At 51.0% G+C, this 18,962-nt stretch overlaps 2 protein-coding genes across 13 annotated transcripts in view; one reads left to right on the top strand and one right to left on the bottom strand.

Moving 5' to 3' along the window:
* Window positions 1-18,962, top strand: part of LOC139757534 (uncharacterized) — a 199,707-nt gene that overhangs the window by 30,991 nt on the left and 149,754 nt on the right. For 11 of the 12 annotated variants that reach the window (XR_011714657.1, XR_011714650.1, XR_011714653.1 and 8 more), the window contains exons 1-2: window positions 15,505-16,806; window positions 18,240-18,386. Coding sequence is in view for 1 of the 12 variants with exons in the window: in XM_071678092.1 (XP_071534193.1) it covers window positions 16,431-16,806; window positions 18,240-18,386 (523 nt within the window). In the remaining 11 variants the exon portion in view is untranslated. Of the gene's footprint in view, window positions 1-15,504; window positions 16,807-18,239; window positions 18,387-18,962 lie in introns of those variants that run through there. The other variant, XM_071678092.1, reaches the window with a different exon arrangement.
* On the bottom strand, window positions 6,266-13,049 carry LOC139757531 (uncharacterized). Its single transcript, XM_071678086.1, has 8 exons — window positions 12,405-13,049; window positions 11,376-11,564; window positions 10,616-10,747; window positions 9,155-9,220; window positions 8,757-8,888; window positions 8,210-8,407; window positions 7,913-8,086; window positions 6,266-6,643 (listed from the first exon to the last, which is right to left on the bottom strand). The coding sequence occupies exons 1-8, from the start codon at window positions 12,700-12,702 to the stop codon at window positions 6,363-6,365; spliced, it is 1,470 nt and encodes a 489-aa protein (XP_071534187.1). The 5' UTR covers window positions 12,703-13,049; the 3' UTR covers window positions 6,266-6,362.

Genomic DNA, 18,962 nt, shown 5'->3' on the forward strand with positions numbered 1-18,962 from the left:
CCTCTCACCTAACTCTCACCCATACTCACCAAAGACTCCCGTGCTCCTCTCTCTCTCTCTCTCTCTCTCTCTCTCTCTCTCTCTCTCTCTCTCTCTCTATCTATCTATCTATCTATCTATCTATATATATATATATATATATATATATATATATATATATATATATATATATATATATGTTATTTTTATTATTATTTTGCTTTGTCGCTGTCTCCCGCGTTTGCGAGGGAGCGCAATATATATATATATATATATATATATATATATATATATATATATATATATATATATATATATATATATATATATATATATTACTCTCTCCTCATACCTTCCTTTGTTCGTTCCTCCCCATATTCTCTCTCTCTCTCTCTCTCTCTCTCTCTCTCTCTCTCTCTGAACACCCACACCCTCCCCCCCATCTCCCGTTTTCTGTTCCTCCTCAGGGATGGTGTTACCATGACAGTATTACAATACACGTTCCCCCTTGTTACTCCACATCTCGTTTTCATTGTGATGGTGAGACGCTGTCTGCCGTCTCCCACCGCTGTTCCTGTCTGTCTGTCTGTTTGTGTCTGTGTCTGTCTGTTGACCCACCGTGGCTGTGTCTTTGCCCTCGCACCATCCCGTCTGTGTGTCTGTCTGTGCCGCACGTGTCATGTTACCCTAGTGTTGGGAACAGTGGAAGACGTGCCGGGGTTGGTCGCTGTCCAGGGTTGTGGTACAGAGTCCAGTTTATTTACGGCTCAAAAAAAAAAGTGAAATGGAATAATTTTTTTGTTTCATGGATGTAAAATATCTTGAGAGATATTGCTGTCATGGATGGTTACGTATGTGTAACGCTTCTTAACTTTCGTATCTTTCATTTTCTTCCTCTTCCCCCTTCCCCCCCTCCCTCCCTCGTGACGTCATCAGTAGCTACAACAGAAAATGGGGAGTGGATAGATCCATTTGCTCTCTCTCTCTCTCTCTCTCTCTCTCTCTCTCTCTCTCTCTCTCTCTCTCTCTCTCTTGCCTGGCTGTCCCCCCTCATTGCCCTGACCCACCCCTACCTACCCCCTGCCCACTGTTGCCCATATGTGCCCACCGCCCGTCGTTCAACGCTTGCCCACACGGTGGGTTTCCTCGTTCTTGCCCACTCCTGCCCACAGCTGCAGTCTTCTGTCCACACTTGCCCACTCCCCTACCCCACCCTACCTACCCCCAACCCACTTCTGTTCATCTGCCTTTTGCCCACTCCTGCCCATCTACCGTGAACCCCCCCCTCCCCTTGCTCATCTACCCGTTGCCCACTGCTCCCACCCACCCTTGCCCACTAGCCAGCCAGTCTTACCCCCCTCCACCCCTCCACCCACCCACCCACCCACCCACTAATCCGTCACGCACCAACACAGTAACACCCCCCACCCCAGCCCACCCCAGCCCACCGAGTCGACCGGTTTTAATTGCTCTTAAAGTCACTTTTTTTTTTTTTTTAAACCACTTTTATCCCAACCAATGTACATAACTACCTCGTTGCCGGTTGATTGGATGGCGAATCGTCGTTATCTGAGGTCGAGGAATAAATGGTTTATTTAGGAGATAAATTGTTTATTTCTTCACTGACGTGGAGGAAGACACGGGGCCCTTGCCTCCGCGAACTGAAGCAAAGAGAAACGGGACGAAATGTTCTGGGAGAGTTCGTCCCAGTGGGTAACGCTCACCATGACCTGGGAGAGGGATCAATACTCTCTCTCTCTCTCTCTCTCTCTCTCTCTCTCTCTCTCTCTCTCTCTCTCTCTCTCTCGTTATTCACAACTACATTCTCGTGCGTTGAGTGCTACGCGCTAGGCTAGAAAAAAAAATAATAAATTACTTAAATTCAAGTATTTATTATTTACAATCAGGTTGGGGCCTCTCTCTCTCTCTCTCTCTCTCTCTCTCTCTCTCTCTCTCTCTCTCTCTCTCTCTCTCTCTCTTTCTCGCTGAATTTTCTTTGTCTTTTTTCTTTATTTTCTCTTATTTTTCCCCCTCTCTCTCTCTCTCTCTCTCTCTCTCTCTCTCTCTCTCTCTCTCTCTCTCTCTCTCTCTCTCTCTCTCTTTCTCGCTGAATTTTCTTTGTCTTTTTTCTTTATTTTCTCTTATTTTTCCCTCTCTCTCTCTCTCTCTCTCTCTCTCTCTCTCTCTCTCTCTCTCTCTTTCTCGCTGAATTTTCTTTGTCTTTTTTCTTTATTTTCTCTTATTTTTCCCTCTCTCTCTCTCTCTCTCTCTCTCTCTCTCTCTCTCTCTCTCTCTCTCTTTCTCGCTGAATTTTCTTTGTCTTTTTTCTTTATTTTCTCTTATTTTTCCCTCTCTCTCTCTCTCTCTATCCCTTCGTACCCTTTCCTCTATTTTTGTTTGTTGTTGTTGTTGTTTTCATCAGTTTCTCCGTCTTAAGTCATGGTGGCCGTAGTAGTGATGACTGACGTAATGATGACATTTTCGAATATCCCTGGAGGGTTCCCCCCTCACCAGCTCAGCTGCTGGGGAAAAGTAATCATGACCGGTAATTAATTACCCCCCGGGAGGGGGGGGGACGACGTTTTCTTCTGTCCCTCGTGTGTTTCTGGTGCAGTACGGGGGGGGGGGGGCTGACCTGGGGTCAAGGCTACACTGCTGACCCAGGCTCATAATAACCACACCTCCCCCCCCCCACTCTCCCCTGGTCATGGTGGTCATCATGTAGTCCGGTTGTTAACCGACTGGTGGTGTGGGTGACCCCTCCCCCCTTGGCTGTTTCACTGCCTGGACCGCCCTAGGAAGGAGAGGGGGGAGGAGGGGGGGAGAAGGGGTCATGTTAGGTCAAAGACGACCGACCCCCACCCCTTCCCTCCTTCCCCCTCCCCCCCTGATACGCTAATCACCCCCCCCCCCCCGTTTTTGACCCTAGGTTATAGACTCGTTCAGGACGTCGTGTGTGTGTGTGTGTGTGTGTGTGTGTGTGTTGCCCACAGCTGGCCGTCAACACTACCCCCCCCCCCCCCCCGTGATCAGGGTTGTGTTCCGGCGGTGGCGACCAGAACCTGTTTGTGTAGCTGATCTGCTCGTGGCACCAGCACCTCCCTCTACCACGTGTCGCCTCTGGTTGACGTACGTGCGTGCGTGTGTGTGTGTGTGTGTGTGTGTGTGTGTGTGTGTGTGTGTGTGTGTGTGTGTTCCTAGGTCTCTCTCTCTCTCTCTCTCTCTCTCTCTCTCTCTCTCTCTCTCTCTCTCTCTCTATCTTAAGACACCCACACACCCACCCATCCACCCCGCCAGCCACCCCGCCAGCCACCCCGCCATCCACCCCGCCATCCACCCCGCCAGCCACCCCGCCAGCCAGCCACCCAGCCCCCCAGCCAGCCAGCCAGCCAGGGTCTGATGACCCTCACCGGGGCAGTGGTCGTCACCACCACAGCAGGTGGCGCTGTGTGTTCGACGAAGGTAACGGAGTCGGCCATGATGGCAGATACACCGACATCTTATCTTCTCTGACTCCCACCTGAAGCATGCGCGTCGGTGCGCCATTATGTATATACTTTATTATTATTATTATTATACTTTGTCGCTGTCTCCCGCGTTAGCGAGGTAGCGCAACGACACAGACGAAAGAATGGCCCAGCCCACCCACATATACATGTATATACATACACGTCCACACACGCACATATACATACCTATACATCTCAACGTATACATACATATATATATATATATACACAGACATCTACGTATATACACTTTTACATATTCATACATGCTGCCTTCATCCATTCTCGCCGCCACCCCGCCACAGACGCAGACAGACGAATTGCCAGACACCGACGTGATCCGAGACACACAGCCAGACTCGCGTACACAGACAAATACACAGACACAGTAAGAAAATAAAGAAACACACACACACACACACACACACACACACACGGTACACTCTCACCTTGTATCATATCAACTGTAGCGTCTCCTTTAGGAACGCGCTAATTAAATAAAATATATTTTTTTTTATACTCCTCGAAGCGATACAAGTGAACTTAGCCAACAGTTAACACTGTGTGAACGAACAACTACCAACAGCTGCACTATTCTAGTGAACAAATTAGAACAGCGGAACGAGCAAGCGCGGAAGTAGGTCGCGTGTCCGAGGGCAACAAACCCACTGAAGGCCGGCCCTGGGCGCCAGGCGAACTTTCAGTGGCATAGAGACTCGTCGTGACGTCACCGATCTAGGCTCCGCCTCTTGCGTGACATCATCAGTCGAGGCTCCGCCTTTTTTTTTTCTTTTGTGACGTAATGATCGACTGTACGCCCTTGCGTGCGGCGTGTGGTGGATTCTACGCCCTTGCGTGTTTTGTATGATGGATGATACCCTCTTCCCCCCCCCCCCCCCCATAGGCGGGGCTGCCACGTAGCGCTCAACGCAGGAAAAGTGAATAACGCGGTATCGAGTGTGTGTGTGTGTGTGTGTGTGTGTTTATTTGTGTATGTGTGTGTGTGTGTGTCGTGTGTGTGTGTGTGTGTGTGTGTGTGTGTGTGTGTGTGTGTGTGTGGACCGAGTGTCGGCCATGTGTATGAGGCAGAAAGTAAAGACAGCGATCTGCGCCTGGGTGAGGTGAACCTGACAGCCACGAGAGAGAGAGAGAGAGAGAGAGAGAGAGAGAGAGAGAGAGAGAGAGAGAGAGAGAGAGTTCTCAGCCATGGAAGACTTTGTCTCTACCAAATAAAGGCAGTATCGTGGAGGGAGGCGGGGGGGGGGGGGGGGGCAAGAGACCCTGACACCCTCCCTAACCCCCCGCCCCGTCCCTCCTCAATGACCCCCCCATCCTCTCCCCTCCCTCCCTCCCTCCCTCGCTATCTCTTCTCTCTTCCACCAGGCACACCAGGTCTGTGAGAACGCCCCCAGAGCACACCACAGCACACTCTCTCTCTCTCTCTCTCTCTCTCTCTCTCTCTCTCTCTCTCTGTTTTATATATATATATATATATATATATATATATATATATATATATATATATATATATATATATATATATATATATGGTTTATAAGAGCTATGAGTTGCCTCACCCCCCACGACCCCCCTACCCCACCTGCCCCCCCCCACTCCTTGCGTGACGCCAGAATTGTCACGTGACGCAAGTTGGACGACCTCTTGACCTCTGACCCCCTGGGTGCGACGGTACGACCCCCTTTCCACGACAACAGGTCGTGGCGTCGTGTTCAAGGTAGAGTCACACACACACACACACACACACATATATATATATATATATATATATATATTCTTTCAAACTGTTCGCCATTTCCCGCATTAGCGAGGTAGCGTTAAGAACAGAGGACTGGGCCTTTGAGGGAATACCCTCACCTGGCCCAATTCTCTGTTCCTTCTTTTGGAAAAAAAAAAAAAAAAAAAAAAAAAAAAAAAAAAAAAAAAAATATATGAATATATGACTTGGTTTCGTGAAAAACGGGAGGTGGGGGGGTGGGGGATTACGCTATTTCTATTGGTAAAAAATCATTCAAACTCGGGAGCTGTGCATAATGAGAGCAATTAAGGGATCCTTTGCTGGTAATTCAATCTCATTAAGCATTCGAGAGGCAAAAAAAAATGGCCAAAAGGAATTTTTTTTTTTATATAAATATTTTGATAGTTGCATTATGAGGATCTTATATTTGGGGTAGAGTATATCATGTGGGACTTAGATAAAGCTGGACCAGAGGCATGGTGTCGTAATGTCTGTATCTTTCTCAAGTATCCATAGTATCTTTATGATGTAGATACTAATGAGTCTAGCCATGGCGTCTATCCATAGCCAAAGACAGGGGTCATGTGGTCGTTACGTGACATGTGCAGTACAGGTTCTGGGTCGATGGCCATAAGAATTATTTTTGAAGTGTTCATAAAACTTGACATATATAATGTTAGCACACGTTTAATCTCTTCCCCAACCCTGCCAATGCCTGGCCATTAATGCAAAGAATTGGTATGACGAGCGAATGTGTGTGTGTGTGTGTGTGTATGTGTGTGTGTATGTGTGTATGTGTGTGTGTGTGTGTGTGTGTGTGTGTGTGTGTGTGGAGGTTGTTCCCTACACACGGACCCACAATGTGTGGGAGGCATCAGCCACAGGACAGCCAGACTGCCTGGACGGATACGTGCACAACAGACGGGTTGTGATCCGTGTGTGGCATAGAGAGAGAGAGAGAGAGAGAGAGAGAGAGAGGCGAAGGGACAGCCGCTCGGGTTGTAGATAAGAAAAACAACAGTTGTTGTTTTAATGAAGGTTTTTATTTGGCTGGTTTTGTGAGGTTTTGAGGACCCGCCAGACACCACCACAGTGGGGCGGTGGCACTAGCGTTGGCGTCACTCGTCATGCAGTGCCTCGCGCTGGCAGAGGAACCGAAGTGTGTGCTCACAGTAGGCGTTGTCCAGGCCCAGGTCAGACAGGGTCAGGCAGGTGTTGACCCCGGCGGGCCCCTGGGGCCGCCCGCGGAGCCACCCGTGGGTCACGCCCTTCCCCGAGATCCACCTCCAAGAGACGTCTTCAAATAGGTCGTAGGCGGGACCCGTGTCGGAGCGGGGAGACTCAAAGATCTCCTCCAGGTTCATCTCCCCGCCCACCCACATCCCTCCCACGATCTTACCTGCCGACCAGTGGGGAGAGGGGAGATTATTGGTGCCGGGATGGGGTTGGGGGAGGAGTGGGCAGGTCAGGCGGGGAGATAGTGGCCTGGTAATGATGACAATGGGGAGGTTATGATAATGGGTGATGATTCTAACGTACGGATGAACGATGAAGTGTGGGAGGTTAGGTGAGGTCAGTGTGTCACGGTGATGGGTGCCGTGTGTTGACATGGGGCGTTTGGGTGGTGGTGGGGAGAAAATTGACCTGAGGGGAGGATATAGTGTGGTGGTGGTAGTGAAGATGACAGTGCCGTGTGATAGTGATGATAGTGTGTGGTGGTGGTGGTGGTAGTGAAGATGACAGTGCCGTGTGATAGTGAAGATAGTGTGGTGTGTGGTGTGTGGTGGTAGTGAAGATGACAGTTCCGTGTGATAGTGAAGATAGTGTGGTGTGTGGTGTGTGGTGGTGGTAGTGAAAGAATTTGATTTAACTTGGAAAGAGACGCATGTAGTCTCAGCGTTGAGGTCTCGCACCAAGATTTCTTTTTTTTCTTTTTAAGTTTGACGCCCCCTCCCTCCTCCTCCCCCCTCCCCCCTTCTCCCCAGAGCAGACTCCGGGGTGAAGAGTTGATTCGTCACCAATGTCTTAAAACACACGACTGGACAAAGACCAGTCAGTCGTATCAGTGCATCGTAAGAGATGCGACTGGGCAGAGCAGCGTCCCTTATGATAGACCATTGACTGGTCCGTGTGACCGGTCGAAACAGACCCACCCGAATGGTACGTAGTCTGACCGAAGCAACGCGCTGGACGGATGGTACATCCCTCTGTCGTATGCTTCTTGAACGGACCACGCACGCGACCCGGGCTTCATTCGACTCTTCGAACGAACCACGGTGACATACGACGAACTCAGACTCTCGAACGGACCACACGACCCTTACGGTCGACCCTCAAACGGACCACTCGACCCATACGACGAACTCGACCCTCGAACGGACCACTCAGACTTAACACGGTCGACCTTCGAACGGGGACCACAAGACTCGAACGGATGACACGTTCATACGTACGGACCACACGCTCACTCGGCGGACTGACAGTAACCGAACCATCCCTCGCAGACGACTTTACGTGGTTCGCTGAGACCGTACCCCCACGCGCCTGATTGAGCCAGTGAGGTAGAGAACCGGCCATGCGAAAGAGACCACCACTCCAACCTGGACGGAGCGAACGAATATGTCATCAGAAGCGAACGGTGTGTGTGTGTGTGTGTGTGTCGACTCACCGAGGTGCTTCCTGACGGCCAGGATGAGCGACAGGACGTCTTCGGGAGCGGCAAGGTCTCCCCCGAGGTCCATGCACGACTCCCTGGCCTTGTACCAGCCGAGCTTCAGCCGGTCGGTGCTGGCGCGGAAGCATTCCTTCCCCACGAGGAACCAGCCGTCTAGGCACCGCCAGCCTGTGGGAGAGGCAGCCACGGTGAGGAGGGAGGGAGCGGAGCGAAGAGGATTGTTACTTTATCTCAAGTCATATACGAGGCCTGGCGACGGGGTACTCCTGCAGCACATGTCCTCTTACTCACCCTCCCCGGCGTCAGAGCAGCTGGCTCCCTTCTCCTCCTCCTTCTCCTCCTCCTTCTCCTCCTCCTTCTCCTTCCTGACGCCGGATGTGATGTTCATGAAGGTCGCGAGAGCCTCCTCCAGCGTCGCCGTCAGGTTGTTGACGTCAGCCTGCAGCCTGAGGAGGCCCATAGCCGTCACTTGGGTCAGCTCCAACGCCTCTGTGATCCGGAAGAGCAAGGGAGAGGTGAGTGGTGAAGGGAGAGGGTGGCAGGGAGGCTTTTAAGTTGGGTAGTCCTGGACATTCGATAGGGTGAGAGGCGTGCTTGGGATAGAGAAAATTGGAGAGATGTGGTATACAGGGGGCGACGTATTGTGTCATTGGGCTGAATCAGGAGATATGAAGTAGTCAGAGGACCAGCACCCACCCCGTGACAGCTACACGCATCACGCATTTCCTCTCCCTCTTACGTCACGACGTTTGGTGAAAAGGAAACATGCGAGTGGCGAGACGCCAACACCAACACTGCTGATGGCTGACTGACATTTTTTTTTTTATTTTTCTTTTACCTTGCGAGTGTTTGGCGTAGGTGGCGTTGAGGTCGTGCACCTCCCCACGCAGACTGGCCACGTCGGTGCTGACGTTGGCGAAGCCCTGCGACACTGCCGTGGACACCTTCCCCAGCAGGGCCTCCGTCGAATCTGGTCGGGGGTAGTCGTAACGTAATGTCCAAAGTTGAATATAAAATGTTGGTGATGCAAGGTTATTTTTTTTTGTATCTTTTTTTTTTACATATGTTTGCTCCACAGTTGAATATGGGGTAAAATGAAAAAGGATTCCAGATACAAGGAAGCTTAAATACTTGTGAGGGAAATAGGGAGGAGGAGGACTGGAAGAAGTTGGGGATGCTCTTACCTTTGCGCCCTAGGGACCTAACCTGACCCCGGTTGGGTTGACATGACCTCACCTCTGAGCATCTCGCTCTGCGCCCTCGTCGTCTGGACCGCCGCTGCTTGAACGGTTTCCTGGAACTCTGTAGGGGAGGGTGACAGAAGTGTTAGAGATGTCGATTCATTTCCCCATCCCCCCCAAACTCCACTGTTCCAGTTAAATGAATAGGCGGTAGTGAACTATCGAAGGACCGCATTCGCTCACGTCCATTCTCTCGCTGTCGTGTGTACTGCATGCACATCCAGGCCCCACAGACATTTCCATGTTTTACCGCGGACGCTTCACATGCCCTGGTTCTGTCCATTTACAGCACGTCGACCCTGGTATACCACATCGTTCCAATTCATTCTATCCTGTGCACGCGTTTCACCCTTCTGCGTTTTCAGACCCCGGATCACTCAAAATCTTATTCACTCCATCCTTCCATCTCCAATTTGGTCCCCCGCTTTTCCTTGTTCCCTCTACCTCTGACACATATACCCTCTTTGTCAACCTTTCCTCACTCACCCATTCTCTCCTTACGTATGAATTACTTCAGCACCCTCTCTTTGGATCTCTCAATCACATCCTGTTTATTACCACACATTTCTCTTACGCCTTTATTGTTTACTTGATCCAACCACTTCACACCTCATATTTTCCACAAACATGTTTCCAACACCACTCTCCTTCGCACATCTTTATTTATAGCCCATGCCTCGCATCCATATGACATGGTGCGGAATACTGTACCGTCAGATATTCACATTTATACCCTCCCAAATAACGTTCTCTCTTTCCACACATTCCTCACTGCTTCCAGAACCTTTGCCTCCCATACCCACCTTATGACTCATTTTCGCTTTCACGATTCCATTTGCTGCCATGTCCTCTCCCAGGTATCTAAAACACTTCATTGCTACAGATTCTTTCCGTTCCACCTCACACCCTAGCTAACCTATCCCTCTACCTTGCTGAACCTACTAACCTTGCTTTTATTTACGTTCACTCTTAACTTCCTCCTTTCACACACTTTTCGAAACTCAGTCACCTGCTTCTGCCGTTTCTCACCCGAATCAGTCACTAGTACTGTCTCATCGGCAAACAACATCTGACCCACGTCTCAGGTCCTCTCATCCCAACAGACTGCATACTCGCCCCCTTCTTTCCAAGGGTTGCGTTTATCCCCCTCACCACCCCCATCAGGAAACAAATTAAACAACCATGGTCGTATCACGCACCCATGCTGGAGACCGACCTTCACTGGGAACCATTCCCTTTTCTCCCGTCCTATTCGCACACACGCCTCGCGCCCATGATGAAAACTTTTCAATGCTGTCAACAACTTTTCATGTTCTTAAGACCTTCCTCAAGGCATCTCAGTGAACCCTACACTATGCTTTCTCCAGATACATAAATGCCGCCGCATACAATTCCTTCTGTTGCTCAAGATATTTCTCTCTCTCTCTCTCTCTCTCTCTCTCTCTCTCTCACCTACCTCCCAGCTGGTCGGCGTGGCTGGAGGTCAGGTCGTGGAGGTCATCACGCAGCCGGGTTACGTCGACGGTGTTGTTGGCGAATCCGTCGGAGGCCGTGTTCAGCATCCGCCGCTGCAGCTCCATCATTGAGTCTGTGGACGAGGAACACCGCTTGCTCACTTAGTAAGCCCAGCCAGCCCATGTCGGCCATATTGGCCGCTGGAGAACTGTGTCGCTCTCGCGGTACGTTTTCTGTCATCTATTATGGTTGATTTACCTCTCTCTCTCTCTCTCTCTCTCTCTCTCTCTCTCTCTCTCTCTCTCTCTCTCTAGCCAGGCAGCGCATGCTTAACCCATCATACGCACACACACACACACACATGCACACACACACCTCAGTCATCACTGCTCCACAACCTTGGCAGCTTTCCCTCCCCTTACACTGTCCCACACACAGACACCATCCCGGTGTTCCCTCTATTCCGCGGCCCACTCACTCTGCCTCCTCTTCCTCTCCCTTCTCTCCCACTCATCTCGTCCCGTTCCATTACCATTCCCCATCCCAGATGCCCTACCCTTCTATAGGTCATTCAGAGGTTCCTCCTCCTCCTCCTCCTCCTCTTCCTCTTCCTCTTCCTCCTCCTCCTCCTCCTCCTCCTCCTCCTCCTCCTCCTCCTCTTCCTCTTCCATCCTTAATCCCTTATTAGTTCCCCCATCCTACACTGTTCCTCTCCCCAGCAGGACCTGTCCCTCCCTGGGTCTGCGGCGCCCCTCGCCCACCTTGCCCGGCGAGAGTGGCGTCCAGGACAGCGTTGAGCAGGTCCTTCGCGCCGGTCATCTCGGTGTGGACGGCGGTGAACCCCTCCTTCAGGAGGTGCAGCAACTTCTTCTGGTACTCCAGGGCCGCTTGGTGTTCCTCCTGGTGGTTCCTCTCCTTCTCTCCTTCGCCCGCAGGATATGTGGCCTCTCCTGAAATGCAGACGGTGTCTCTTAAATGGTCGTTTGGGGAGGATGGTTTACGGGGGTTGTTGACGAGGTAGGAGGGGGGTGGGGTTAATGATACCAGGACGAGGGTGGAAAATGTTGTAGTTGGGTCGACGTCGGATTTACTGGTTGTTTCGTGAGTGGGTTGTAGATGGTCGTGTTTGTGTGGTGGGAGGCCCACCTCTGGCCTCCCTGTGGTGGGGTGACCTGGGCCACGAGCGAAGGGTTGAGGGGTTGTGGTGGCAGCATGGCTGTGTGTGATGGCTGTGTTTTGGACTTGCTCCATCTGTTGTGTTTTCATCTGGTGTGGGGGGGTGTTGTTGTTGTTATTATTACTGCTGTTGTTTCTCGGTTGTTTATGATGCTGTCTTCCACCAGCATCGTTGCTGCCCTTCTGACAACGGCGTCAGCTTCAACAGCTGCCTGCTGCCACAACAGTTGTGATTACCACAACCACGATTATAACATCACTGCCAGCAGATCACAGCCGCCACCAACAGCATATTTAGTCACAACCACAACCACCACCTTACCAGCACTGCCACCAACCAACAGCAGCTAACACTACCACCACTTCCTACCGTCACTGCCAACAATCAAAGCTATACAACTACTTACAGCAGTATCAGTACTGCCAACACTTGAAACACTGCCACCAATTACGAGGGGAGTTGTGGGGTTGTATAAACAACAACTACACTGCCACCACTAACGAGGGGGGTTGTGGGGTTGTATAAACAACGGTTCTTCCACTCGACCCCAACAGGAGAACTCGCTCCTCCTTTCCACCCACAACAACAGAAGACCAACAGACCCTTTGCTTACCTCTGTCTTTACTGTTAGTGTCGCCCATGAGGTCCATCACCAGCTGGTTCAGTTGGGTGACGGCCAGCTGGTTGGCCAGCACGGCCATGCGCAGGTGGTCCTCCCCTTCCGCCGCTGCGCCTCCCTCAGGAGACGACGACGCACCTCTTCCTCCTCCTCCTGCAGGTGAGGGAGCCGGTGTCGTCCGCGTCAGGAGGGGCAAGATGAGGCTATGCATCAACAGCTGGTACTGGAGGACCGGGTTCCCCAACAGCTGGTGCGTCAGCTGGAGGTTCGGGTCGGCCCCCGAAGCCGCCATGTTGAGGCTGACCTACGATTCGGCCCCGCTCGAGGAAGATGAGCGACTGGAATGGTCGAGGATTAGAACGTAGACCGGTGCAAGGGTGAAGGTCGACCTCAGAGTCAAGGATGAGGACCGACAGGTGCTTGTGGGGCAGGAGGTCGTGGGGGGGGGGGGGGTTACACCTCGAACCTGGCGTGGTCGGGGGGGGGGGGGCACAGGGAATAATCTCTCGCCCTTCGAGTCCCACTTGGGATTGTCCTCGACGTTGACCCCAAGTCTGGCACGGAAAGCGCCCGGACGCGTCCGTACGCGAAGAGGTCTCACTCGTCGCTCCGTCTGCCGTGCGGCTGTGTGTGTGTGTGTGTGTGTGTGTGTGTGTGTGTGTGTACGTCGTCGGTGGCTTGGAGGGGCGTGGGTTCCGTAGGACGTGGTGGTGCGATGCGGTGCGGTGTGGTGTGGTGGAGCTAGAACTGACGGTGGGCCAAGGGTCCGTGGAGGGAGGACGGACGTACGTGTGTGTGTGTGTGTGTGTGTGTGTGTGTGTGTGTGTTGCGTCCCACACGACGGGGAATGCCAGCGTCCCACGGAGGACAGACCCGAGCCCTATCAGTGTTAGCGCAGTGCAAAGGAACCTTACAGTCACATGATGAACGGAGCGCACACACCCACCTCCCACAGACTGGAGGGTTTTTCCATTCTCTCTCTCTCTCTCTCTCTCTCTCTCTCTCTCTCTCTCTCTCTCTCTCTCTCTCTCTCTCTCTCTCTCTCTCTCTCTCTCTCTCTCCCTCTCTCTCTCTCTCTCATCTGGGCCTTGTGGTAACTTGCTCGTTTGTAATGGTATACTCCGTTCTTCTGTATGTTAGATTTGAACACTTATGATCTTCAACGATACTATATCATGTTTGCTATTTCGATTTGAGCAAAGTTTTCCAGTTTAGGAATTGGGGAAGTGATTTGATGATGGGGTGAAGGACTGCGTGTCTTACAATGCTCGTATTGGTTCTCTCTGGAAATAGGTAGAGGCCAGAGTGTACCGCTGGTCGCCCTGACGTACATTTTGATTTGGAATGGTTTGTCTATGTGACACTCATCTTGGGTTTGAATCTGTTGTACAGCCACACTGTACCACAGCTGTGTGTACTACATAATCTGTGTCGAAAGACCTCATCTCGCCAGCAGTCTTGTCAGTTGGACGCCATAAAGCCTTTCCGAAGTCTGTGTGGTGGAGATAATGCTATCTCTGTATCACACATGTACGTGTATAGATCATTGAAGAAATGGTTGATCAAGACAAGATTCATTCCTGCAGAAACCACAGTCACTTGTTCGTGGTTAGAAGAGGCTGAGTAGGTAATCTTATCTCCAATTAGAGTTTTGACTAATTAAACAGTGATTTACCGTAGTATTTACCGTATTATTCATGGATTATTGGAGCAACATAACTTGCAGTCTTCGCTTACTCTCAGATAATTAAATGATAACTAAAGGATCAGTTATTAAGAGACCATAGAGATTCTCTTAAAGATATAATTGGCTTGAGATTCGTCTTATTTATATGATATACACCTTCCATCTATGTCTCCTTCATATGTTTGTTTATCTGTTTGCACCACGCTAATTCCTGTTTGTGATAACTTCCGATATCGCTTGGATAAGAGAGAGAGAGAGAGAGAGAGCGGTGCTCTGTTACTGTCCCGTATACATACATACATACATATATACATACATACATACATACATACATACATATATACATACATACATACATACATATTAGAAAGGATCACAATTGAGCGCGTGATCAAGTCTATTCCTAGCTACGTCTCTTCGTTGTATATCAACTGACTGTAATATTTTTCCCTTGTGTCTCCCCTGATGATGATGTGATTATGACACGAAAGTGCACTTGGGAACTTGTGTTGTGTTGTGTCATGGTACTACATGACTGCCAGCGGCTGGCTCTTGCCCTTCCTGCCACCCCCCCCCCCCCTCCCCCACTCCCCGACGCAACGCCTCCTCCCCTTCCTCCTCCATTTCCTCCTCCTCCTTCTTTTCCTCCTTCTTTTCCTCCTCCTCCTCCTCCTTTTCCTCCTCCTCCTTCTCCTTTTCTTCCTCCTCCTCTTCCTCCTCCTCCTTCTCCTTTCCACTTCTGCTCGTCTCTGTCTTCCCATCTTCTTTCCATTCCAGCTATTTATCATCCCCCTCCCCCCCTACACCCCCAATAACACAGCGTTGTCTGCTCTCTCTCTCTCTCTCTCTCTCTCTCTCTCTCTCTCTCTCTCTCTCTCTCTCTGTTTCTCGTCTTTGTTCCTCCCTGTTTGCGCGCACACACACACACACACACACACACACACGTACACATGTACACCTGGCTGGTGATTCTTCTGTAAGTACATACGTTGATGACGTGGTAGGGGGGGGGGGGGGGTTGTCTGTATCTAGCATGGTGCTGTAATATCCTGTAGTCGTATTCTGTACCCCTCCACCCCCTACACTCGGTCATGATGTTGTACCCTAGCCTTGGACACCCCACCCCCCATTCTCCTCCGTTTCCCCCCTCCCCCCCCCCACAGCAAGCGTACTGATTGGCCTTTTAAACAGTGGGTTGATTGAGGGGGGAGAGGGGGGGTGTGGGTCATGTGTACTGTGTATATAAAAAGGGGGAGGGGTGAAGGAGGGGGGAGGGGGTGCTGGGAACTTTGTGTCATGAAGCAAGATTTGTGTACACGTGTGTGTGTGTGCGTGTGTGTGTGTGTGTGTGTGTGTGTGTAAGACCCCCTCCTCGCCCCTGGTTGTACCGAGTGAGTGAGGGGTGTGGGTTGGTTGCGACCCCTTACTGTAGCCTGGCCAGTGTCCCTTCCCCACCACCACAGTACAGGACACGCCACTAACCCTCCGCCGGCACCCCCTTCCTCCCTTCCCTGCCACTGTGACTGACCCTCCCTACTCTGCAGGTCCTGTGGAGGCTGGACACGTCCTCCACTCCGTCCCCCAGCGACCCTGAGGCCGCACAGACCTCGGCTGGACCTTAATACAGTTGACAGTCGAGTCGTTCTTCAAGGTACAGGAGGCCCCCACACTGGGGCCTTCTCAGCGTCGCCCAAGGGGTTTGACAGGTGGTCAGGCTCTTCTACAAGCTGTCAGAGGGCTCTTACAGTTGGCCCAGACCTTCCAAGGGTCGTCGAGGTCCTCCACAGGCAGTCAAGTCCTTCTACAAGCTACCAGAGGCTCCTACACTTAGCCAGACCTTGTAGGAGTTAGCTAGGGCTTTCTACATGCAGCGCCGGTCTTCACGTCAAGGCAGACGAGGTTTTAAACGGTTGGGTTCGACTCTGCCTCTTCGAAGCTTTTTCCCAGAGCCGCTACAGGTGGTCACCCTGTCCTTTTTACAAGCTTCCCGGAGCTTCTTGCAGGTACTACAAGCCTTCGACACATTCGTGTAGCTTTCTGAGGTACAGTACAAGTCGTTCCGAGGTTTTGGTGTACATTGCCAAGAGGGCGACCCGAGACCTACAGTTTCTTGAGGGGTTTCTACAAGTTGACTGCAGCGTCAGCAGTGTTTGCCGGCCATCTGCAAGTGGCCCAGACCTTCTAGTGTTGTGTCAGTTCTTTAGGGGCACAAAGCGGCCTTTTTAGGTTGCTTGTGGACGCCACCAAACTTGGGAGCCACTTGGCGTCCTACAGATCCTCCTGGAGAAGGAGTGAGATGACAGTTTAATAAGGAGGAAGACGTACCAGGTGTCATGGAGGCTCCTCCTCCTCCTCCTCCTCCGCCAGCCCACGTGCAGGACGTGTATGCTCACTACCCCTACACGCAGCAGGACCCCGCCACACAACTCGACCTGCTCCGGAACCTCTTCGCCCAGAGCCCCTTCGTCCAGAATCACCCCTCGCACTCGGCAGACCTGGGTGGGGGCGCTCTCCTCCTGCAGAACCCGCTTCTCCTCCCAAGCCTCCTGCTGCTGCTGGTCGACTCGAAGCCCCTGGCCGTCGCCAACTGGACGACCACCATGGTTGAAGACGACCAGTTCCAGGCCCGACTCCTGGCCTCCAACCTCGACCAGATCAACCACATTAACCAGAAACTGCAACGCGCGCTCCACCGCCGTAGACCGACAGGTAAATAAATTAATTACCTTTATCATGTACGACTTATCATGAGTCCCCACTCTGTGAGTCCCCTCCGTATTTAGTGTATAATCTAGTGTTCAGACAACACGTTTTCTATAGATGTTTCCCTCACCACCACCATCATCGTCCGCTTGTCATTTTCCTTTCTGTTTTCCTCAAGACTTCCCTCCCACATTACAGATTTTGCTGAACAGATTCAAAATAAACGCGGTATTTAACCACGGTATTTGCATATCCGTATTTTTTCTCTTTAAAAACTTTGTATTTTTTGTTTTTTTGTTTTTGTTAATTTGATCATTTTCCTTTGTCCTTTTTTCTTTAAGACTCGCCACCTACCGTCCCTGTTTGTTTGTTTTTAAGTTCGCCAGTTCCCCAACATTACTCTGTTTTCTAGATATTTTGCCTTGGTTTATATTTACGAAACCACTAAATTAGAAGTGAAGATTTTATTCTAGAGTTCCAGGAGAACGAAATGTCACGACTTGTGTGTGTATGACTTACGATCTTTGACGCCACATGAAAAACGTTTAGGGTCAACAGATTTCTTTTTTATGATAACATTTACAAGCTAAGTAATCGGGACCTATTTTCTTGTACAATTCATCTCGAAAGGATGAAGAAATATGCCAACAGGTTAAAAAGGAAATATTTTTCCCCCCTATTGAATTTCTTCCAAACTTTTCTTCGAGGCCTGACTGAAAGCAGGCGACAGTGTTGTAAGTTAATGGAAAACTTTTAAGGATCAGTTTGTGTTGTGAGTCTGTAAGTGTTTGGTTCTGTAACACCTGAGTGGTGATAATGACTTGTATGTGCTAGACATACATAGATAGGGACCTTAGATATTAGATTCAAATTGTAGCTTGTGAATAGATATTACCCCACGAGACTCCATATGCCTATACGTTGAAGGTTTATGTATGTGTATGTGTGTGTGTGTGTATATATAAGTACATATTTACAGTGAGCCACCACACTGTACAGTGTGAATGTCCCTTGTGGTGCGGACGACTCCACCATCACGTTCACAGGAACGGGACAATACGTGTGACGACATGTGACGTGTCACACCACATCACTCGGTTACCACCACACTCCCTCCCTGGACACAGGGCGCCCTTCACCCCCCCCTCCCACACACACACACACACACACACACACACACACTAGGTATTCGCAGGCAGTCACCTCCCCCCCTCTTCCCCTTCTCAATCCTATACCATCGATTACATAAAAGACTTCTTGACGGATCGGTGACGTGGTGTGACGGATCGGTGACGTGGTGTGACGGTGACGGTGATGAATGGTGTGAATCAAGGCTACAATGCCACCCAACCTCCCTCCTCCTCCTCCTCCTCCTCCTCCTCCTCCTCGTCCATCTCCCGTGACCCCACTGATGCTGAGGGTAGCTTCTCCTCCCGCAGGCGGCGCTGACGAAGCAGACGACCCCAAGAAGTGCAGCAGCAGCAGCAGCAGCAGCAGGAGGAGCGGCTTCTACCTCCTGCTGGAGTCGTCCTTGGGCGTGCAGGAGGCCGCGGTGCGCCGTCGGCTCAGAGGACAGACCTCTGGAGGTAAGATGGGTCATCATCGCCAGGTGTTGACCCCCCTCCGGCAGGATGGGCCTAGCGGATGACCTCGAGTTAGGTGACCTCTTGAATGGGGTCACCGTAAACGACCAGACTGGAATGATTGTGTTTGTGTGTGTGTGTGTTGCAGCCCAAAGGCCGTATTGTGAGGACGTGGATCTTATTGAATAAGGGGCGTCCTTTTTGGCATTAGATTACGGTACGACCCTTGAACACGACGGTACGACCTTTGAACACGACGGTACGACCCTTGAGCACGACGGTACGACCCTTGAACACGACGGTATACGACCCTTGAACACAACGGTAGGACCCTTGAATACGACGGCACGACCCTTGAGCACGACGGTACGGTTGGGTATGATGGTCGTGCGCAAGGGTCGTACCGTCGTGTTCAAGGGTCGTATACCATCGTGCTACAGTGCTTAACATGAGTCCCTCTTGATCCATACGCATTGTTATCAAATGCCATTCCCTCTAGAACGCCTCGTCTCTTATCAGTGTTATCTTGCCGGCGTTTTAAACGCTTGTTATCTCTAAATGTCCCACTGGGTAATTCCC

This window comes from Panulirus ornatus, chromosome 27 (assembly GCF_036320965.1).
Source record: "Panulirus ornatus isolate Po-2019 chromosome 27, ASM3632096v1, whole genome shotgun sequence".
Lineage (NCBI taxonomy): Eukaryota > Metazoa > Arthropoda > Malacostraca > Decapoda > Palinuridae > Panulirus > Panulirus ornatus.